Here is a 23,957-nt window from a genome sequence, read left to right as displayed (position 1 = left end):
GTCTAAGCTAAGACCACATCTCAAAGCGAAATACTCTACTGCTTTATCTATTGTACTTCACTGCATTTACCTGAAAACTAAGATTACTTTACAAGGAAAATGTATTTGTAGCTTATCTAACATATGAGTAGCTTCTAAGATATGATGCACTGTCAAAGACATAACTATCCTCAAAATGCTATTGGTTTCCCCTCAGTTTTAACCACAGCTTACATGTTGATGAACTATTATTATTATTATTATTATTGTTGTTATTATTGTTATTATTATTATTATTATATAAGTATAATATTATAAAGACTGTTAACGGTGTCCCGTTGTGACATTTGGGCAAAAACATCTAGGTAGGTCTGTAATCTTTTTATCCACCATTCAAAATAAATATAAACCTATGATGTTAAGGAGATCAGCCCTGTGGCAGTACTTACCTAAATTTAACTAAATTTGAATACTTTATCCATGAACAGTTTACTTCACCCTTTTCCTTTGGTCCACCTTAAGATGGATGTGCCTAAATAACACTTTTGCAGCTTCATCATCAAAGCCGAATCTTTAAAGACAATTCACTTTAAAGGATTTCCACTGTCTAAGATGACGCTATCCATTGCGCAACTATAAATAGGATATTTGTTAACATGTTACAACATCCATGTGTAGACTCCGCAACAACAAAAGTAATTCATACAAAATCACAAGGACAAAAAGGCAGGGGTATTATTATAAGCAGACAATAAACGATATTAACATATTTAAAAGTGAAACCACCCAGACTTAAACATAAAGACTTCTATGTCCAAAAGATACCGGAGGCCTGAACTTGCCTTACCTGAAAAAATATTACTGGGCAGCCCAATTATGAGCAATGGTTGCTATGGTATCCCAAGAAACAGACACTATATGGGTAGGAATGGAACAAAGTGAATGCCCAGATACACCACTGACTCATTCCCATTCCTGAATTTAGACCACTGTGGGAAGAATAAGATTACCAATATATGGGTTAAAAATACTCAGTTGTAATACTTATATGGTCAGTTGTGAGGAAAAAATTAAAACTCCCCATGACAATATCCAGAGCTATAAGAATAGCAGGAATTTCTTCCTGCTAGACTGGACAGGTGTTTTGAAGGATGGAGGGAGATGTCAAATTCCTTGTTTGTACAACTTACTTGGCCAATTAAACCTGATTCTGATTCTGATTCTGATGGGTATAGTGGTACTGGACCAGCTGTTCGAATGAAGTGTATTGAAGTCATTTGAACAGCTTAAAGAGAAATACGAGTTACCAAACCAAGACTTTTACAGATATTTACAAATAAGACACTATTAACATACACATCAAGAATGGGAAAAGCTCTGCTCACTACGATCCAAAATAGATCACATCTTCATCGACAATTGAAGGAAAAGTGAAAGCAGGGTTCCTATCACATTTATGCAGGATATTGCAGGAAGAACTCAAGGAGAATAATTTGGATATTAAAGAAAATGGGAACTAGAGATGAACACAATAATCTCTGATGAACAATAGGAAAACTCATGCGAGCAGGGACACAGAGTAACCAGTAGTCCTAACTTGAGGGAATTTGGATGTAAGTTTAAAATGAGATACTTCAGAACTTTACTTATAACATCTAAATGGAGCAATACCGCAACACAATGTTGGAGGGGCTGTGGCAAGGTGGGAGACACACACATATATTTTTGGACTGTCCAAAGTTATCAGAATACTGGCAAAAATACAAAGGGAAATAAAAACTTGTTTATTTATAGACATACCATTAGAACGATCACACTTTATATTAGGGCTATTGCCTGAGTACCTTGAAGAAAATAGCCAAACAGAACTTCTGAGAGCTCTTCTTCTAATAGCAAATAAAGTAATAACAGCCTCCTGGCTGAAGCCATAGCCCCCCACGATAACCCAATGGAGGGATATAATTCAAGATATGTACAGGATGGAACATTTGACTGCTCTATTACAACTGAAAAGAGACATTCATAAACAACTGGTACCCCATAGCTCTACACTTCCATTTGATATAAGCAGAATATATAGATATATTTATTTTCTCTTTCCTTTTAAGCAATGGACATTTGCAGGCCCTCCTCATTCTTTTTCGGAATTCTGTCTTAATGTAATGTCATGTGTGATTTACTGGGTTTGTGGACAATGTTAATGTGTAACTCAATTCTGATATGCCTGGATCCTGATGGCTTAGGCCCAAGACCTCCATGGACAGTTAACCCCACTAGCCTAAGACTTGTACCCGTGGCACCTAATTTCATGTTAAAAATGATGTTATGTACTGTTTGACTGCATTCGCTTGTCCTTGCCATTACTATAGCCTGAAGACTAGATAAGATATAAAACCATGTGAATGAACACGTTAGACTAACACGTTGTTTGTGATGAGATTTTTATTTTAAAAAATGTTTATGAAATGATTGTGTTCATGGAAATGTTATGACATTTTAATAAAATCAGGTTTAAATCAAATGTTTGTATGGAATTTATTTTTAATTGCCCTCTTTAAACGATAGGTTTTCATATCATTTGGAGCGACCATGTTACGGTTTGAAGGAGGAGATGGACCCAGAGGTTACAAACAAAAGGTATTTAATATAATAAAAAGGGTTTAAACAGGACAAAAACAAAACAAGAACACTAACAAAAGTAACACTGGCGACAAGGCGCACTGAGAACAAGGAACGAGGAAGCAGGAGAAGCTGGACGAAACCGCAGGAACAAACAAACCATTTCTCACGACGTGGGGAGAAAACAACTAGTACAAACCGACACCGGGCTTGGCGAACACAGAGGCTTAAGAAGACACAGAGGGAAGGCAGGAACAATTAACCCCAGGTGAAACACATGAGGACTGGGAAGACAATCACTGAAAGGAAGTGAAGATGGAAACCATACACAAGGGACAGATACTACAAAATAAAACAGGAAACCGAAAATACACTGAGGAGACTGAAATTAACAAACTAAAATGACAGGACACCACAGTACCCCCCCTCAAGGACCGGATTCCAGACGGTCCATAACCGAGACGGGTGGGAGGAGGGGGGAACCGGAGGAGGGAATCCGGGAGGTGCCCAGGGTCTCAGGCCGACGGCTCCGTGGCCGCTCAGGAACCTGGCACAATGTCTCAGGGAGACGGCCCAGAGGCCGGACAGGGACGAAGCATGGGAGCTCCTCAGGAGGGCGGCGCCTTGGCCGCTCCGGGACAGAGTTCTGAGGCTCGGGAGGGCGGCGCCGTGGCCGCTCAAAGTCAGAGTTCTGAGGCTCGGAAGGGGGGTCAGGAGCCCAACACGGGAGCTCCTCGAGCAAGTGGCCCGAAGACCAGTCAGGGGCAGAGGGCAAGAGCTCCGACCTCAACCCCGGACGTGGGGCAAGAACTGGAGCTGGCACCGCGAGGATCTCCGACGCCGAAACACAGGGGTCGTCAGCCGAGAGCCTCCGGCGCTGGAGCAGGCGCTGGAGCAGGCGCTGGAGCAGGCGCTGGAGCAGGCGCTGGAGCAGGCGCTGGAGCAGGCGCTGGAGCAGGCGCTGGAGCAGGCGCTGGAGCAGGCGCTGGAGCAGGCGCTGGAGCAGGCGCTGGAGCAGGCGCTGGAGCAGGCGCTGGAGCAGGCGCTGCTGTGAGGACCACTGACGTTGGAGAACAAGTGAAATCAGCTGAGGGCCTCCGGTGCGGAGCAGCGACTGGAACTGGGTGCAGAGCTGGCACCGCGAGGATCTCCGACGCCGAAACACGGAGGACGTCAGCCGAGAGCCTCCGGCGCGGAGCAGGCACGGGAGCAGGGACCGGGGCTGGGTGCAGAGCTGGCACCGCGAGGATCTCTGACGCCGAAACACAGAGGACGTCAGCCGAGAGCCTCCGGCGCGGAGCAGGCACAGGAGCTGGGTGCGGAGCTGGCCCCGCGAGGATCTCCGACGCCGAAAGACAGAGGACGTCAGCCGAGAGCCTCCGGCGCGGAGCAGGCACAGGAGCTGGGTGCGGAGCTGGCACCGCGAGGATCTCCGACGACGAAACACAGAGGACGCCAGCCGAGAGCCTCCGGCGCGGAGCAGGCACGGGAGCAGGGACCGGAGCTGGGTGCAGAGCTGGCACCGCGAGGATCCCCGACGCCGAAACACAGAGGACGCCAGCCGAGAGCCTCCGGCGCGGAGCAGGCACAGGAGCTGGGTGCGGAGCTGGCACCGCGAGGATCTCCGACGCCGAAACACAGAGGACGTCAGCCAAGAGCCTCCGGCGCGGAGCAGGCACGGGAGCAGAGTGCGGAGCTGGCACCGCAAGGATCTCCGACGCCGAAACACAGAGGACGTCAGCCAAGAGCCTCCGGCGCGGAGCAGGCACGGGAGCTGGGTGTGGAGCTGGCACCACAAGGATCTCCGACGCCGCAACACAGAGGACGCCAGCCGAGAGCCTCCGGCGCGGAGCAGGCACAGGAGCTGGGTGCGGAGCTGGCACCGCGAGGATCTCCGACGCCGAAACACAGGACGTCAGCCGAGAGCCTCCGGCGCGGAGCAGGCACAGGAGCAGGGACCGGAGCTGGGTGCAGAGCTGGCACCGCGAGGATCTCCGACGCCGAAACACAGAGGACGTCAGCCGAGAGCCTCCGGCGCGGAGCAGGCACAGGAGCAGGGTGCGGAGCTGGCGCTGGAACAGACGCCGCTGTGAGGACCACTGACGTCGAAGAAAGAGACATCAGCTGGGGACCTCCGGCGCGGAGCAGCAACTGGAGCAGGTGCTGGAGCAGACGCCGCTGAGAGGACCACTGACGTCGGTGAACGAGAGACATCAGCTGGGGGCCTCCGGCGCGGAGCAGCAACTGGAACTGGTGATGGAGCAGACGCCGCTGTGAGGACCACTGACGTCGAAGAATGAGACATCAGCTGAGAGCCTCCGGCGTGGAGCTGGGGACTGCGACCCAGTCGGGACTGTAGGTGGCTGGTCCCTGTGAGCATGCTGGTCCCTGCTTCGGCTGTGGATCCACCCTCTCTCACGTCCGCAATCAGCCAGAGGAAACCCCTTGAGGTTGGGGGTCCCCAAAAAACCCCGTCGCTTCCAGCGTAGAGGACTACGGCTGGGGGATGGTGCCTGCGAGCTGGCTTTACGGGTGCGAGGTTAGTCCTCTCACCTCTGCCACCAACTGCAGACCTCTGCTGAAGGCTGCGGGGTCCACCAAAAGCCAGGCGGGTTCCGTAATACGGGTTAGAGAAAAGAAAACTAAAAAAACTAACCTCTGCTGAGTCCATAGTTTGGTCGGTTTGTTCTGTTACGGTTTGAAGGAGGAGATGGACCCAGGATGCAGAGGTTACAAACAAAAGGTATTTAATATAATAAAAAGGGTTTAAACAGGACAAAAACAAAACAAGAACACTAACAAAAGTAACACTGGCGACAAGGCGCACTGAGAACAAGGAACGAGGAAGCAGGAGAAGCTGGACGAAACCGCAGGAACAAACAAACCATTTCTCACGACGTGGGGAGAAAACAACTAGTACAAACCGACACCGGGCTTGGGGAACACAGAGGCTTAAGAAGACACAGAGGGAAGGCAGGAACAATTAACCCCAGGTGAAACACATGAGGACTGGGAAGACAATCACCGAAAGGAAGTGAAGATGGAAACCACACACAAGGGACAGATACTACAAAATAAAACAGGAAACCGAAAATACACTGAGGAGACTGAAATTAACAAACTAAAATGACAGGACACCACAGACCATTCATCATGGGGTGTGACCAATAATAGCAAGACCTGTATTAAATTCTAAGTAAATATACAATTTCTGTGGCTGGAATATTATTCACTGATACAGTATGCTTAAATGAGTGGTATTTTTTATACATTTTTTTCAGTTTAATGCGCTTTACAGGAAAAATAAGTCTGTGGGCTACATTTAGGAAGGGCACTCTAACATTAAAGAACAAAAATAAAAGATCATTATTTACTAAAACTCAAAAGAAATGCAAATACTTTTTTTAAAAGACTTTATATTACTGATAACTTAAACAAATATTAAGGAGATTAATTAATATGAAAGATAAATCACCACATGACATTTTTTATGGCCATGGCCAATTCATCTAGATTAAAAAAATAACATTTTTAATGTTTGAACAATTGCAATAGATATTCTTAAATTTTTGCATTTTAAAATTGCCCTTTTGTATATCCGTTCGTCCCAATACCGACACGAGCTGTGCGGTGTTCGGCCCCAGCCTCAAGCATCACGGATCACCTGCTCTCCTGCTCCGACCACCGCTGCTCCCAGGGATGCCTCCTCCATCACCACGGGGCGGCGCTGCAGTCCCAGCGTGATCGATGAGGAATGAGCAGTAGAAGCAGAAATCTGCTCTCATCCCCGGAGACAACAGCGGAGCGGCAGAGGACGGGACCGGTGAAAGAGCCTGTTCGGTGGATCTGACCAGCTCGCGTTGCGCATGGTTCACGTCTCTCGTCGCGGGGGAAGAAACGCTGCAAGTGGCGGTCACTGCGCTGAGAGGACACCGCCAGCTCCCACCAGCCGAACTGTGTGACCCGGGCATCAAGAGGAAGGTAGCCAGTCAGCCAGCCAGCCAGCTAGCTAACTAACTAGCTAACGTTCAATTTGGCGAGTTAACAGCTTTGTGTAGTTCCATACCTCCATTGATTCTGGGTTTATTTTTTAAAATAACAGGTAGTCTCTATTTGTCAGATGGAGCTCGTGTTCGTTAGCTTGACACTTAGCGGTGCCGTTATGACGCTGTTAGCTAGCTAGCTAAGCGGACTGACAGCAAGGTGCAGCTCAGAGGAGGCTCAGTCGTAGCTAATGCTCCTTCATTCTTTATTAAACCGTCACCCACCAAATGCCTGACGTTAATCTGAACAGGAAGTAATGTTGAGGCCGGGTTGAACTTGATGAAAGTGTGGGTCTGCGTCCTCCTCAGTTTTGCTGCCAGGCTGAATGGCGGAGCCGGAGCTTCTGTTGGACTCCAACATCCGACTGTGGGTGGTGTTGCCCATTGTCTTCATCACTTTCCTGGTCGGGGTGATTCGGCACTACGTGTCCATCCTCCTTCAGAGCGACAAGAAGCTGACATTAGAGCAGGTTTCTGACAGGTACGTCATGTTTCATTGTGAGGGGGATTCAGCTCGAGCCAACTCATTTAAAAGTGTCTCTCCCCCCCAAATCTCTCCAGTCAGGTCCTTATACGGAGCAGAATCCTCCGAGAAAATGGAAAATACATTCCCAAACAGGTAGGGATCTAAATTTATTTATGTTGTGTCTTAGAGGTTATTCCATGTCAAACTTCTGGTAACAGCTCCTCATGAAACCAGATTTAAAATCAGTAGGGCCGGACTTTTATTAGAATCTTGCACACTAATAAATATCAGTCCCTTAAACATGAATTATTCTCTGGCAAATCAAGGCAAATGTTTAAAAAATGCTAAAGAAAGTGGGGGGGAAATCCTGGATCTGCCCCCAGATATCCACCAAAGATTTAATGGGCTCAAAATTCTGTGGTAATCTGTCGAAGTTTTGTGTACTCCTGCCATCTAACAGACAGACAGACAAAAAAAAAACGCAGAGGAAAACCACAACATAACCGTAGTGGCACAATACAAGTCATCACACTTTTAACCCGCACCTTCACCGATCTTAACGAAACCCTGCATGCTCATTTGGTCATATGAGAAATATATGGAGCTGAACGTCTTTCTTGGATCACAGTTAAGGGAGACCAGTCAAAGTTACAGAGTCCCCTGCTGAATTTCATCATCTTCATCTATGACGATGTGGCCCAAAAGTGTGATGATTTGACACAGAATGACCTATACGTTTTGTTCTCTATCGAATTACTTCTTCTCTTCACAGTCTCCAGCTTATTTATAAATTACCATTTAAAATATACAAAATACACAAAATATAAAACACCTGGCCTTCGCATGTATTCCTTACAACTCCAGGAACAGTGTTACTGAAGATCTCTCTTTCTTTTAGTCCTTTTTGATGAGGAAGTTCTACTTCAACAATCAAGAAGATGGATTTTTCAAGAAGACCAAAAGAAAGGTTGTTCCACCCTCTCCAATGACAGGTACATATTTTCAGTAAAGTACAGGATACATTCTTCAGTACTATAACCCACAGTCATATTTCAAACAGGAGCTCATTTTGAATTAACATGTGTATATTAAAACGTGTAATAATAATGGTGGTATTCTAAGTAAGACTGAAAGGTTCCTCTTTGGCAGCCTGTAAAAAGAATAGAGTAACGGAATTTCATGGTTACCTAAGGAGAAAAAAGTATTTTATTTGACTTAAATCACCTTCTTATTCCTGTAATTATTTTGTTCCCATATTTGAATAGTAATAATTATGTACAGCACATCTAAATTTGTTGTTCATTGCATCTGTTCAAAGATCCCAGCATGCTGACCGACATGATGAAGGGCAATGTCACCAATGTGCTTCCCATGATCCTCATTGGAGGCTGGATCAACTGGACCTTTTCAGGATTTGTAACAAGTAATGACCTTGCTCCATCTCAGATCTCATATCTTATTGTGCAAAATGGGGTATTCGCAAAAACAAATGTTTGTGACGCTAGCATATGATATATGATTTGTGTAACTTCTACATTGAGATCTTTCTTTTCTCTCCTTCATGCAGCTAAGGTCCCCTTCCCTCTCACCCTGCGCTTCAAGCCCATGCTGCAGCAAGGAATAGAGCTGCTCTCACTGGATGCATCCTGGTAAACTAATAAAACAAGATCTACTAAAAATATATATTATACTGTATTATTGTGATATATTAATCTCTGAATATTAGTGTGGGACCTTGTCATTTGATGTGATTTATTCTGTGTGCATCTGTCCTCCAGGGTGAGCTCAGCATCGTGGTATTTCCTGAACGTGTTTGGACTACGAAGCATGTACTCGTTAATTCTAGGCCAAGATAATGGTAATTTGGGCTATTTTTCAGATTCATTTGATGTATTTTATATTTAGATCAGATTTTTAAGTTGGATGATGACATAATAATGTATCTACTCTACTACTTCTCAAAGGGTTCTGAAGTAATACGAACTGTGTTATACTAAAATTACTTATTTGATTCACTCCCACTCAATAATATTGTTCATGGACGCTCCAACCATTTTCATAATTATTATACTATGTTAAGGAATTTGAGCATTAAAACAATGGCTTATTATACCCCGTTTACTCAGTGATGTTTGTCAAAAAAATGTATCCCCATGTTTGGTGAATGAGGTTTTCATTCTGATTATTACTTTTCATCTCCAGTCACTGTTTTTTTATGTGCGTTGCAATTCCTCCAGGTGCAGATCAGTCGAGGATCATGCAGGAGCAGATGAGTGGAGCAGCCATGGCCATGCCTGCAGATACAAATAAAGCCTTTAAGGTACAGTATATAGTTGAGTCTGCATCATTAGTTACTGAGGGTGTGGTTTGCTCAGTTCATGATGCTCGTCTTGATTTCAGGCTGAGTGGGAGGCTCTGGAACTGACTGACCATCAGTGGGCGCTGGAGAGTGTTGAGGAGGATCTGATGAGCAGGGAGCTGGACTTTGATGGCATCTTTAGCAAGGAGCTGCCGAGCGGGATCTTCTGATGTCCGGGTCAACTTTACTCTGAGCCTTCAATTTCAATTTTGATCATTGCAGGAATTTGCTGTTTGGCTAAAGAGGGAGAAGGGGGACAAATCCCTTCATGTTATGCAAAGTTTACATTCACATATGTGTGGTCCTTGTCTTTTCACATGTGTTACCTTTTCATTACTGTCCATGAAATATTTCAAATGACTTAAAATACACTGGTTCTGCTGCTGTCTCATGCATATTGAAAGCATTGCTTAGTTTTTCTCTTCTAAGGAGAAACATTTGGGACAAACTAAGTTGCTTTTGCTAATTAAAATGCATTACTTTTAGCCCCTAACTGTATGCCATCATAGTGCCATTAGGTAATAGAATGTGAACTACCCAGTGCTTCATTTTTTTCTTATATCATGCGAAGCCAGATAAGCTGTCTCCATATTCATATGTTTGGTCATGTTTTAAAACAGTAGGATACAATGACATTTAAGGTGTGTGATGTTTAGTTATAAACAATCTTGAAAAACTACTTTTGTTAGATCCTAGATAGAGCTGTTCTGTGTCAGCCGCCCTAACATTCGAAGGAGACACAGAATTGATTAGGTTTTGCCAGCGAATATGCTTGTGTGATTGGAATATTGTTTTTGAAACTATGTAGATTGCTTATTTTGTAAAGTAAACCTCACTGTGTTTGTAAAGTATACCGTTTGTGTTGACTTAATGCCCATTAATAAGCTGCAATACACACCATATGTACATGTAAGTGCACACACATACACATGCAATTGTTATTTCTTATGTGTGCCTGTGCATGCAATGCATTGGCCATATATTACTATTCTGTAAACATTATTTGACTTGTTATTCTCCTTCCGTATGTAATTTTCGGCCCCAAAAGAATACATCCAAACGTGCGGCTCGGTCTGGAATGATATTCTATCCCCTCCTAAGACATTCGCCAAACTGTTTACTCGAAAAACACCAAAAACAGTGGGGGAGAATTAATGGGAGGCAATGCCTCTCGCCCATTTAGAGTGAGAGTGTAGCAGGACTGATTCTCAGCTACTTTTTATGTGCCTTAACTGATCTCAAATCTACAAATGGAGGTTGCCATACACGATTTTTAGATCAAAACGTAGGCAAACTTGTCAGCTTCGCATAACTGTCACAATGAAATCCAACAGAGCTATACTTTCGACAATCCATTTTTTTAGTTTTTACTTCTAATTGGGGGGCGGCAAATCAGTCAAACTTTTCTAACTCGCTCCCACGGTCCCTGTTCCTAACTCGAACCAATAGAGATATCCATGCGTTTGGCAAAGTCTTTTTTCCTGTGTTTAGCCAGGAACGATTCCTCTGATGTATTCAAGCTTTGATGGCTCCCAAGGGCTTGGATCTGGATCATGCAGCTTTTTGGTCTCTCTCGAGCCGGCAGCAAGCACTAGGCAAACATTCACATTTCTTGGCAAGAGGGATTTTTTAGTATTGGTTTTAAATAAATTTGGTAGTGAAGGATTGGGACTGGTGGTGACTGGCCTGTAGTGACCGATGACGGAGCGTTGTCACTGGAGTGCATGAGTGGCTCTGGTCGACCGTGTATTGACCGTAGAAGAAGGACGCTTCCCGTGAACAGCGCCTCTTTGAAGCTCGCCCGAGTGCTTCTCTGCCTGCGCGCGCTCACGATACCGGCACATTCGCTGCATGATGGCCGAGGGAGGCGGACCCGAGTCGGGCGGCGCGGCAGACTCGGACTCGGAGCCGGTAGCAGCTCAAATGCCAACCCCGTCAACAGAATGCCAGAAACAGACCATTGGCTCCCTACTGAAAACGACTCTCCGAAAGGGCGACGAGTGGTAAGAACCCGCACCGGCAGACGTTTCCTGGGTGTTTTCAGGCGGCGTCAGCTAGCTCACGTTAGCCCGGGGATGAACAGGAAATGCTAGCATGCTAAAGCTGGTAGGCTAACGACACCCAAGTCTGACAACGGAAGCTGTTGGGATGGTGATATTTTGGGCAGCTAATGTTTAACAAGTTAGCATGCTAGTTGCTAACTTCACCAGTTCTAATCCGGCTTTGTAATTTATCTGCTAAGACTGGTGCCTGTGGTAGCGGCTATTAGCATCGGTCTCTAACAACCAAACTAATAAGGCTAACTAACTAGCTCATCTACTTAACGTTAATGCCTGTTTTGTGACAAGTTAGCTGACGTGAGTTGATGTGGGGCCAGTCGGCTGGTAAGATAGGCCCTGGATTCAGGTGGTGGACGCTCCTGCTGGTCAGACCGTCTCGTAGCTAGGTTAGTTAGCAGAAACTGAGCTGGATGACAGGGATATTATGGCACGGCTTTCCTTGCCTGCAGTGATATGATAGTTGAAGTATTTCGACATGTTAGCCAATATGAATTAAGGTAAAAAAACACGTAGGCCCGGGCACAATGCAGCTAGATACATCCCATAGACTTCATCTCAGCAAATCTATATTACATGAGAGAAAAGTATGATTAATAATTAACATTTCACTTGGCTTTGTTGATAGAAGCAGGCATCAGAGGAAGACGCGACCATAGCGGTTGGATCTGTCAACAAGGCTAAAAGCTATCCAGCTAACATGTTTACATTTATAGAGAATTTAGTGAGTACTGTTTATAGATGGTGTTTCATTAAATGAAATACCAGCCTCTGGTATTCATGCTGGCACATAGTTTCCACAAGCACCACTGACACTGTTGTATAGCTTGGGTGAATCAACCTCAGGTCAAATGGTGAAGATCATTACTGTGATTGAGACATGTCACATTTGTGGCTGTTACATAAATTCTGACACAACTTCTCACTATGTAAATACTTGCTAGCAAGCCTATTAACTAAAGGAGATTCGCCCTTGTGATGAGATTAAGTCAAACTAGCTCGCAGTTACTATATCTGCAAATGCCAAGGCAATTTGCTGTTGCATAATGTCCCGGGTTGGTACAAGCCTGAGTGCAGGCTCTCCAAGCCTCCTGCATTTGTATCCTCCTTTGACCTTTTTTTGTCCCTGCTATATATATCCTACAATTACCAGATGACCGAACAGTCAAGGTAAATTATCAAAGTATGATATGTCTCTCATTCATGGTTACCTGCTTGATTGTTTTAGGTATCTAATAGACAGCCGGTGGTTCAAACAATGGAAGAAGTATGTGGGATTTGACAGCTGGGACATGTACAATGTTGGCGAGCGAAGCCTCTATCCAGGACCAATTGATAACTCAGGGCTGTTTTCAGGTAAAACTGTAAATTTTAAAGAATATTTGAAGTTAATGTTTAGAAGACAAACCACACCAAGAGATTAAAATAACTGTTTTGTCTGTCTGTTGTCATCATTGTGTATCTTTTTCCCTTTAAAGACCAGGAGACTCAGACCCTGAAAGAGCACCTTATAGATGAGTTGGACTATGTCCTTGTACCCACTGAGGCATGGAATAAGCTTGTTGGCTGGTACGCCTGCCTTGAGTGTCAGAGACCCATCGCCAGGAAGGTAAGGCTACTGAAGATGTTTTTATTTCAGCAAACACTTATGTATGGTGCTCCTAAATGTCCTTCTTTATTTTCAAGGTGGTTGAGCATGGCATGTTTGTCAAGCACTGTAAGGTGGAGGTCTATCTGTTGGAGCTGAATCTGTGTGAGAATGACAACATGGACAATCTGGTCACACGCCATTTCAGTAAAGCTGATACTATAGGTGAGCGTCTACATGAGTTTGCTTTAAAAATAACCAAAAAGATGGCTGCCTACACACTGGAGATCCGTTACACTTTCAGTCATTGACTATGTTTTGTGTCAGAGTTGTGAAGGATGATAAGCAGAGTCTTCCAAATCCCCTCTTCTCAGATACTATAGAGAAGGAGATGAGGATGCTGTTCCATATCCCATCAGAGAAGGAGACACGACTCTGGAACAAATACATGAGCAACACCTATGAGCAGCTGAACAAGCCAGACAGCACTGTACAGGACGCTGGTCTCTTCCAGGGGCAGGTACTGTAGAGCTCTATTATTCAAATCACCATCAGATCCCTGATAGACTTTCTTTCTGCCTCATTTCTTTGAAAGAGCACCACAGCCCAGTCGCATACGGGTACTCGATGTGCATACATAATTCATATGCAGACATAGTACAAAATAACAGGAGTCTAATGCATTACAGTGCATTAGACTCATGTGATAACATGCATATACAAGTGGATGGATTATGTTTCAAGTGAATGGTAATTCTTGTGACCAAAGTTTAAGGTGGTGTATTTGAAGAATAATGGAATAGTGTATGGTGTTGTAAATGTTGTTTTAAACCCCTTACATAAATTAGGGGCGGGGCTTGGTGACAGAACGAGAAACTAAGCTTTCTGTAAGTGCTGCCTGCCGCTCTAACAGCTCATTAATAATTGAAGTACAACTGGCTAGTTTATTATATATATTTTTGGATTCTAATAAAAATAGTTTTGATGACAAAGATGTTAGTCGCAACACATGTGTATTTTACAACCTCTGGCCTTTGCGTCCAAACGATGTGAGCATGATGACAGAGAAATGAGCCTGTCTGTCTCATCCCGCCCTCACATGCTATGTGTGTCTATGTGCGCACACTCAGCTGAAAGGTTGCATCCTGCCAAGCAGAGAGCGGAGCGTAGTTTTCACTGTTTAACAAAATGAATTGAGGCACAATTACAATATCCTAGAGTTCATATAATAATTTTAACTGTTGAGCAATTATGCAAACTAATGTTTTAGCCCCAAATCATACTTTAAAACATTATTTGCACACACACACACACGTATATATATAACCACTCGAACATTTGTTTCCGATTGTTTGCCTTCAATTTTCTTTTTAACTTGTAAGGCACCCTGTAACTGCTTAATGGTACTTCGTAGATATTGTTTACTAGCAACATCAGATTATCACATCATTGAGTAAATATGTCCTGCTTTGTGTGTAACAAAGTAGTTCCTAAATCGTACCTGCTCACTTCCTGTAAGGTCTGAGTTTATAAATAGAGAAGAATAGGTAGAGTAAAGAGGCCACACAAAAGGAAGCTAATAACTACTACTGTTGACTATTATTGAATCGGAGTACATTCATGTTCCTGTTCAAGCAATAACTTTGTTCTAGTAAAGAAGCCATGAACCAAAGTTTACTGGCACATGTAAAGTATTCATTTCAAGCCTGGTATGCAGTTGCATATGAAGGTCAGTTGTGCCAGCTTGGCTCTTACTAAGTTGTGTTCCCACAGGTGCTTGTGATTGAGCGCAAGAATGAAGATGGCACGTGGCCCAGACAAGCCTCCCATCCCAAGTAAGCCCATACCTTGTAATTGTTTTCTTTTCATTCAGGAAAAGAGATGCTGTACATTACATTCACATTTACCCTGTTTAAAAGGTGTTGAAGTTCTTTTGTGAAACGTGCTTCTCCTCACCAGATCCAGTACAACCCCATCTAGGAACTTTACTACCTCCCCAAAACTCTCCTCGAACTCATCGGCCAGTATCTCGTCAACAGTAGCCAACGGAGACAGCAGCTGTAGCCCTGAATATACGCTCAATAACAGCACCTCATCTGGCAACAGGCAAGAGTTTTATTCCCTCATGTCAATGTTTGTTTGTCCTCATGGATTGTCTCATGCAGTGGTGCTGTAGAGGAGTTTAAACATTCAGCCTGGTTGAGTCCCAACAGACCTTCGTTATATAGTGTAATCTTTGCTGAAACTCTATTCATAATATAATTTGTCATTATCTCATTAGATACTCTTTTTTTTTTTTTTTTTTTATAGCTATCATTTACAGCTTTCTGTAGCAAATAAATTTTCGTCTAGTGCGAGTTTTGTTTGCTGTCACATTTTGTGTCTCCTGAAAACAAGTGCATGTGTGCAACTGTTTGAAAGCAGACTGGTATGTGATACAATTGGTGCTGTATCAGCATAGTTTTAATCTTTTTGCACGGTGAGGAACATGTACTGAAAGAACACAATGTTACTGTTTTGTAGCAGCATGGGCCCATTATAGGATAAGACTGAAAAAAGCACTAAAGGTGCTGGCATTTGTGCTTGGTGAAATTCGACTCCTAGCTTAAGTGGGGTTGTGGACAAATTAATAGACTGTTGCGTTATTAAATCAGAAAGGGTGTATACAGAGTTTCACATTTATTCTGTCATATCTTCATCCAATACCATACTTTATTCTACTTCTAAGGCGTCGTAGTCTGTAAACTCTGTACAGGTAAAGATTTGTTAGCATAAGGTTTGTCACATTAATAGTGTTTCCAGATACAAGACATCAAATTCTGTTGGGAAACAGGATTTAATTGCACAAGTGACTTAATGAATTGAATCAAATGTTGACTTGGTGAAATGACAGGCTTTAAAGTTTCCCTCCAACCACCTCGCTTCAAATATCCTTTTTACCATCAAATTTGAACTGCAGTCTAAGCAAAAATGAATTTCATAATTTTTTTGTGTGTGTGTATTTGTGCATGCTATAGACAGTTTGATATTAAATCAAAAATAAAAGATGATAAATATGATGGAATTATTTTATAGAGACCTCTTTTGGTTAGGTAATAAGTAAAACTGTCAACAATGAAGCAACAGAACAAAACATTAACTTAAAGATAGGTATAAGAAGTGTAAAACTTTAGTGGCAAAAAACTGATCATGGCTGTCGTAGTCTGCCATAGGCGAGGGTATGAATGTGCAACACTGGAGAAACTCTGTATGTATGATTTAATCTGATATATACCAGATTTGACTGCCTGTATTCAGTGCTTCATCACATCACTGACTGTAACCGTTCTGCTCCTCCAACAGATTGGGCAGCTACAATTCCTACAGCTCCTCCTACAACTACAGAGAGTCCCAGTCACAGCCCGGACTGTGTGGTCTCAGTAATTTAGGCAACACATGCTTCATGAACTCTGCCCTCCAGGTAAAAAAACTGCTACAGTCATAAATTCCATTCTGAGAGAGACAGTAATATTTTCTAGTATTACGCTTATATGTTCATATTTTTCTCTTCCATTCCTGCAGTGCCTGAGCAACGCATCCCCACTCACGGAGTACTTCCTCAACGACCAGTACGAGGCAGAGATTAACCGAGAGAATCCTCTGGGAATGAGAGGCGAGATAGCCGAGGCTTACGCTGATCTAGTAAAGCAGATGTGGATGAGTCGCAGCAGCTACGTGGCCCCACGTACCTTCAAAGTAAGTGATGTGACATAAACTTTTTTTTAAGTGGATGTATATTTAATATTATCAAATAATAATCTGGAAGCTGCAGACGAGTGACAAAACCAACTTTTTTCTATTTCCAGACCCAGGTCGGACGCTTCGCCCCCCAGTTTTCAGGCTACCAGCAGCAGGACTCACAGGAGCTGTTGGCCTTCCTGTTAGACGGGCTCCACGAAGATCTGAACCGTGTCAAGAAGAAGCCTTATCTGGCCGTGAAGGATGCAGAGGGCCGTCAAGATGAGGTACAGTACATAGGGTATACTTTTTCATGAGCATTCTGTCTAAAAACCACTCCGAAGATGGAATATGATACCATGCAAATATCAATATGCACAGCACACCTGGTTTAGCTGTGTTTGGAGTTATAAATTTAAAAAAATGACTCACAGCTAGACATAGCATAACAAATATCTTTTGAAATTCCACATTATGGAGACAAACAATGTTTATCATAACAGAAAAACAAAAAAGTTGGAATAATTAATGTACATGGCTATTTTACATTATCCAGTTGAATGCTTTACTCATCTTGTATTCAGTTTGTGAAAAGCGTGTGTTGACCTCTTTTCTCCTCTGGTTGTGTAATTACAGATCGTTGCCAAGGAAGCCTGGACAAACCACCGTTTACGCAATGACTCCATCATTGTTGATATTTTCCATGGCCTCTTCAAATCTACTTTGGTGTGCCCAGAGTGCTCCAAGGTGTCCGTCACCTTCGACCCATTCTGCTACCTCACACTGCCTCTGCCGATGAAGAAGGACCGCACCATGGAGGTTTTCCTGGTGCGATCAGATCCTCAGTCTCAACCCACGCAGGTGAGTCGAAAACAGACTTAATTAGTAATTAATACCAACTAAGAACAGAATTGTTAACTTCTAGTTCTTGGATGACTAAAAATTCAAGCCTTTATGACTAAGATCATTTTGTTTTTTTTGTTTGGCAGTATCGAGTGGTGGTCCCCAAGCTGGGTACAGTGACAGACCTGTGCAGCGCCTTGTCCAAACTTTGCGGCATCCCTTCAGAAAATGTGAGAAGATTATTGTTTTGTACCACCAGAAAAAAGGCCAACGGTCTTTATACTTTCAGCTTTATTTATTTGGCTTGAAAACTTTACAATTCCCTTTTCCTTTTAGATGGTGGTGGCGGATGTTTACAATCACAGGTTCCATAAAATCTATCGACGGGATGATGGCCTCAACCAGATCATGGAAAAGGACGACATCTTTGTGTAAGTCCTGCTGTCGATGAAAAGATGAGAAGTCTGAAGTCACTGTTCTATATGTGTGTAATGTACATGTTTATGTTCTCTGCAGGTATGAGGTACAGGAGGAGAACAGTGAGAGGATGAACCTGCCTGTATATTTCAGGGAGCACCACACTAAGCATGCTGGAAGCTCCACAAGCACCATGCTGTTTGGCCAGCCTTTACTCATCACCGTGCCCAGACACAACCTCATAGCAGATGTTCTATATGACAAGATCCTAGAGAGAATTGGGTAAGAACCAAGTTTTAGGATAATAAGGAATTAAAATACATTACAGTGCAGTGACAGTCTGTGTAGAGCCAGTGTGATGAGATGAGTTTGAAAGAAATGGCAGGGATCAGAGCAAAGGCAGATATAATCACTATAGTCGTTTTTGTAGCCATATTCAAGTAAATGCGGTGATGTAATCACAGAAAGAAACACTTCAAAGCTGAAATTGACATGACAAGAGCACCAAGGAACTTTCTCACAGATACATGCCATGCAAGTTTTTCCCCATATTTGCTTTAGACTGCTGTCCTGTAATTTATTTTCACTGGTTCCTCCCACCCTGCAGGCGCTATGTAAAACGGTCCCAGAGCCCAAGTACTGAAAGTAGGGCCTCCGCCTCTGCCTCAGCCACCTGCTCCAGCAGCAGTCAGGCTGCTGAATGTTCTACATCGTCTGGTCTCAATGCTGGCCTGGGCGGCTGTGGCAGCCCCCTGTCGGACGGAGCCTCCTGCAGTGCCAGCTCTAGCAACGGCAGCAACCACTCAGGGAACTGCAACGAGACTAATGGGCTGTATGATGGTAAGCAGCTAATGTTATCTGTTACCAGGTTATTCAAATATTGATAAGGTAGCCATTCTACTTAAAAATATGTTGCTATTGATTTTAACCAAGAATACTGAAAAAGTCTGCCTTGAAAAGAGTTTTGCAGATGATGAGATTTCATGTTTGTCTGTCTAGCTGAGGAGGAGGCCATGGACCACCAGGTGAGCCCAGAGCCGGAGAATGGCCAGTCTGAAGAGGAGGAAGAGGAGACCTCTGACCTGGAAAACGGGTCTAAAGGAGATGCAGCCAAGGTGTGCACTTCACCGGCCAAGCTCTTCACTTTCAGCATAGTCAACTCTTACGGAACCGCCAACATCAGCCCACTGCCTTGCGATGGCAATGTCCTCAAACTCAATCGTGAGTGTTAATCATTTGATTTATTGCATTTTAAATGTTAATTTCAAGCCACTTTGCGTTGACACAGCTCCTCCCTCCTCTGCAGCACATTCCACGGTGGCGATTGACTGGGACACAGAGTCAAAGAAACTGTGTTACGATGAACAGGAAGCAGAGGTCAGTTGGTTGAAATTCATCACTCAGTCATGTGAGAGAACATGCAGTCTATTTACGTTTGTGTACATATTGTGTGCAGGCCTACGAGAAGCACGAGAGCATGCTTCAGCCCCAGAAAAAGAAAGCCACCGTGGCTCTGAGGGAGTGCATCGAGCTCTTTACAACCATGGAGACACTCGGAGAACATGATCCATGGTAATGATTCACAACTCGCACTACTTTAAAATTCAGTGTCAACCCGGGATTATTCTAACCAGTATTGTCATATAAAATCACCCTTTCTCATGCAGGTATTGTCCCACATGTAAGAAGCATCAGCAGGCCACAAAAAAGTTTGACCTATGGTCGCTGCCTCAGATTCTGGTTGTTCACCTAAAGCGTTTCTCCTACAACCGGTGTTGGCGGGATAAGCTGGACACAGTGGTGGACTTCCCCATTAGGTATGACAACAGGATTTCTTATTTACCATTAATCGAGGGACTTGAAACATGTGGCATTGACACTATGCAACTCTTGCAATTCAATCACCAGCTTCAGAAACAAATATTAAATCCGAGGTGTTTCGATATTTGCCTAATTGATATTTCACCTAGCAACAACTTTTGTAGAACAAGACTCAACAATCCTACTCATGACTTTTCTAAGTGCTATGATGACCTAAATTATTTACTTTTCATTCTGCATCTTATTGGCAGCCAGGGGTTTTACAAATGAAAATTTGTTATGAAGTATTCTACTTCATAACAAATTTTACAATTATATAAAAAAAATTCATAGTCAAGGAAAGTGAAAAAGAAATCCTCATGAAAATTCTGCCTTTTTATAATTTGCATTTGCACCGATTAAACAGACTGGTGTAATGGTGGAACAGGAAAATATATAAATGCTGTTTGTGTGATTTATAAACTTTCACAACAAATTAACATCTTGTTTTGTCAATGAGTTCGAAAAGAACTGAAAATCGCTTTTGTATCAGTTTGACTTTTACACAAGAGGGCGCTATAGTCGTAAACTAAACAGAAGCAATGGCTCATGAACTATTGTCCTTTCTAAATGGACTCTTGACTCAGATGTTACACCACACACCAAAGAACAATTTGAGCTGTGTTCTCGCTGTCCTTATCTGTTGCTGTTGTGTAACTTATACACCTTCTAAACTCTGAGTCATTAACCTGTTTTATTTTCAGTTCGGACAGAACAAATTCCTCTGTTTAAAAAATGGAGAAGTTGCTTTAGGATTATGTGGCAGCTAACAGCTACGTGTGTTACTCGTGGCTCTTCGTGAGGCACATATTGACTAACATTGAGGAACTTGATCCAATAGAAACCGGGAAGCAGAGAAAATGTAACTCAACACTTGTTTTAAAAAGGCTGACTCATGCTTACTAAGGAGTGCTGTAAATATAGGCCCAAATCCTGTTTTCCCGCATTTAGGTTTCGCTCATCAGGAATCTATTAATCTGCTGTTTTTCTGGGATATACTGAGATTAAGATTTTTTTTTAATGTTATTGTTTTTTTTTTCCTCCTTTGACAGGGATCTGAACATGTCAGAGTTTGTGTGTGACCCTAAGGCCGGACCTTACATATATGACCTAATTGCTGTGTCAAACCACTATGGAGGAATGGGAGGGGGTCACTGTAAGTCACTGTTGATTTCTTAAAATCTCTTGTCATTTTTTAATGATTCAATAACACTTTGTGAAAATAATTTAACTCTTCACCAAAATACTGTTCACATCGCACATGCTAGTTCTTGTACCACTGTGGTTTGTTCAGTCCCAAACACACGCACACACACACACACACACACAGTATGTCAACAGATGGGAGCTGAATGAACTAACATTGTTAAATTCTAAGACATGAAGTGCCTGATTGTTGCTTACAGACTTGAATCCATTCATAGGAACTGGTCTGATAAGATTTGTTTCCTCCCTGGGAAAACAAATAGCTTGAATAGCTGTTTGTTAACACTGACTTCCTTCTGTCTGACAGACACGGCATACGGCAAGAATAAAGTGGATGGAAAGTGGTACTACTTTGATGACAGCAGCGTCTCGTCTGCCTCGGAGGACCAGATTGTGGTGGGTTTTGACTCTATGCCCTATAGTTGTATACCCTCAGAGAGATACAGTAATTTTTTGGTTTTATCCAATGACTGATGTTTGATAGCGAAGTCCTAGGCCTTCCTTGCTTTCTGTCCGAGGTGTCGAGTGTCTGTTTTTGTAGGTAACCCTATCCCTGTTCTACTTTTGCAGACAAAAGCAGCCTACGTGCTCTTCTATCAGCGCAGAGACGAGGAAGCCCCTTCCAAACCTCAACCTTCGGCCTCGCTGGGAGGAGCCCCCGAAGCCGCAGAAGACCACATGGACACAAATTGAGGAGCCCTGACTCACAGGGACACGCACTGAAACGCATACAGACACTTGGACGCAGACACACAACGCTACTTTAGTGACAGAGGACTCCACAGACTTAACGTTATTAACCCCACCTTCCCTGTATTTGATTTTTGTCTTGTATGTTGTCAAACTAGAGCCAACAGCCTTGTCAGAAGATTGACCCGAGAGACTTCCTCCTCACAGTGGGTGGCCTGCTGTTTTCTGAACATGGTTTACTAGTCTGGAACTAAGAGGATTATAAATGGATATAGAATTTTCTCACTGGATGAACAGAATGTTAGAAGTGCCCTCAAATGCATAGATAAACACATTTTTCTGTTGCCCTCTACAACAGTCAGAAATATATAAAAAAAAGAAAAGCCAAATGCTCATCTTGTTTCAACCAAAGTGTTCCAAGTTATTTATGATAAAATTGTACCAACTTGTAAGACATTAGCAGGATAACTGGCAGTGTGCCTGGAATTATCTGACGATCTCACTATGCTGAGGTTAAGACAAGCTCTAATAGTGTGATGTGCAAACAGGACAATATTATCAGGCTATTGTTGAAAGAATTCCTGTGAGCTTGCGGCACCTGTGTGGAGTGGAGTACTGAGGGGGACCCTGCTTGCTGCAGACCAGCTGCGGTAGTTGTGCTCTCAGTGTACTAGGTCTGTTTTGCAATCAAAAAAAGCCACAGAGGGGATGTCTCATTTCAGGGTTTTCAAGATCTGGGTCTTGTGGCAGGAGCTTCTTGATCGGCCATCTTTGTATTTTTTCCTTTTTCTTTTTCTTGACGCACAGCATGGGGCCCTGCTGTCTCTTGGACCCTAAACTTGTGAGAGGAATTTTACCCTGCTAACAATTTTTATTTCCTTCTTTTTGTAATCACAATGCAAACGCGGCCTTTTGATTCCTGCAACCTGACTTAATAGGAGGCACTTTGAATTCTCCATGAGTACTTTATCTACCTGCTTCTGGTGTAACTAGACATGATGACAGAATTGTATGGTTTGGCCTTAGCAAAGCGTTATGGTCTGTCATACACTACCAGATGATTTTAATGTGTCTTTTTAAGCAAATTTTAAGTTGAATTGCTGCCTGATCGGACCCCTAGCTCACTTGCAACGGCTTGTCCTTATTAGTCTTGTACATTAATGCAGCTCTGTATTGAAATGGCTATGTTTGATATTTTCAAAGCACACTGAGTGAAGCGAAATAAACTAGAATAAAAGTGGTGCTTAATTCATGAAACTTGAACTTGCCCCTAGTCACGAGGATCAGTCCACACGTGTCGTCCGATGGGGGCAGTACCTTCCACCATTTATGAGCAAATTCTTGTCCTTCCAGTGATCTTAGCACAATACTCAGCTGTTTTTAAGTAATAAGAAAATCAATCCCTTTGTTTAAGCTTTAGTCTTTTTAAAAACAAATTTGTCCCAATCACCCTCAGAACAGTCATCATCAATGTCTTGATTGTGTCAACTGAGTATATAATAGAAACAACTTTCACTCGGCCAATGATTCTGGATCTATTTTTTGTGGTGTGGCAGAAACTCTGGACTTGGTTGCATAACAGTATGTCGTTATGTTGGGCCTCTTAAATTCCCTCTTTGCTGGTTGGTCTTTGCCATCGTCCTCTTGTTCACAGATGACTAAGTAAAGATAATCATCTATGCCTGTGACCATAAAGATTTACATCAAATCTGTAATATGACGAAATACTTAGTTGAATACTCAAGTTCAGCTAGTCCTTTTTTTTTTTTTTTTCAAATTGCGACAGTAATTCAAACTAAAAAAAAACAACTGAAGAGATGTAAATAATCACACTATTTTAAATAGGTGTATAAATTCTTGTCGTCATATTTATCTTATTGCCGATATCTACAGTTTTTGTTTTTAAACAGAGCTATTTGAATTCAAAGTACAATAAAGACTGGAAGCCTCTACAGGATGGTTTGTCTGTAATATTTACATACACAATCTAGAATGACACTCAGGTCATACTTCTGCCAAGGCTCAACAGTCGAATTCTGGTTTTTATTTGTATTTGCACCAAATTGCACACACTCATAAATATCATTCCCCAAACATGTCAGATTTCTTTATA

The 23,957-nt window shown here is 43.0% G+C and overlaps 2 protein-coding genes across 2 annotated transcripts; both read left to right on the top strand.

Annotated features, from left to right (window-relative positions):
* The first annotated feature begins 6,364 nt into the window (after positions 1–6,364).
* On the top strand, positions 6,365–10,317 carry emc3 (ER membrane protein complex subunit 3). Its single transcript, XM_053435737.1, has 9 exons — positions 6,365–6,579; positions 6,951–7,122; positions 7,203–7,260; positions 8,006–8,099; positions 8,426–8,530; positions 8,675–8,756; positions 8,886–8,965; positions 9,345–9,427; positions 9,508–10,317. Exons 2-9 carry the CDS (start codon positions 6,968–6,970, stop codon positions 9,634–9,636), a joined length of 786 nt encoding a protein of 261 aa, XP_053291712.1. The 5' UTR covers positions 6,365–6,579; positions 6,951–6,967; the 3' UTR covers positions 9,637–10,317.
* A 975-nt stretch (positions 10,318–11,292) lies between these two features.
* usp4 (ubiquitin specific peptidase 4 (proto-oncogene)) lies at positions 11,293–23,796 on the top strand. Its single transcript, XM_053431729.1, has 22 exons — positions 11,293–11,469; positions 12,752–12,879; positions 13,002–13,132; positions 13,210–13,336; positions 13,486–13,631; positions 14,885–14,946; positions 15,071–15,217; positions 16,454–16,571; positions 16,673–16,846; positions 16,957–17,115; positions 17,465–17,689; positions 17,818–17,901; positions 18,008–18,102; positions 18,188–18,370; positions 18,696–18,928; positions 19,088–19,309; positions 19,395–19,465; positions 19,545–19,660; positions 19,756–19,905; positions 21,001–21,104; positions 21,462–21,550; positions 21,725–23,796. Exons 1-22 carry the CDS (start codon positions 11,318–11,320, stop codon positions 21,845–21,847), a joined length of 3,039 nt encoding a protein of 1,012 aa, XP_053287704.1. The 5' UTR covers positions 11,293–11,317; the 3' UTR covers positions 21,848–23,796.
* The last annotated feature ends 161 nt before the right edge of the window (positions 23,797–23,957 follow it).

The sequence above is a fragment of the Pleuronectes platessa genome, chromosome 2, assembly GCF_947347685.1.
Source record: "Pleuronectes platessa chromosome 2, fPlePla1.1, whole genome shotgun sequence".
In the NCBI taxonomy this organism is placed as follows: Eukaryota; Metazoa; Chordata; class Actinopteri; order Pleuronectiformes; family Pleuronectidae; genus Pleuronectes; species Pleuronectes platessa.
This window is presented reverse-complemented; position numbering and strand designations above follow the sequence as displayed.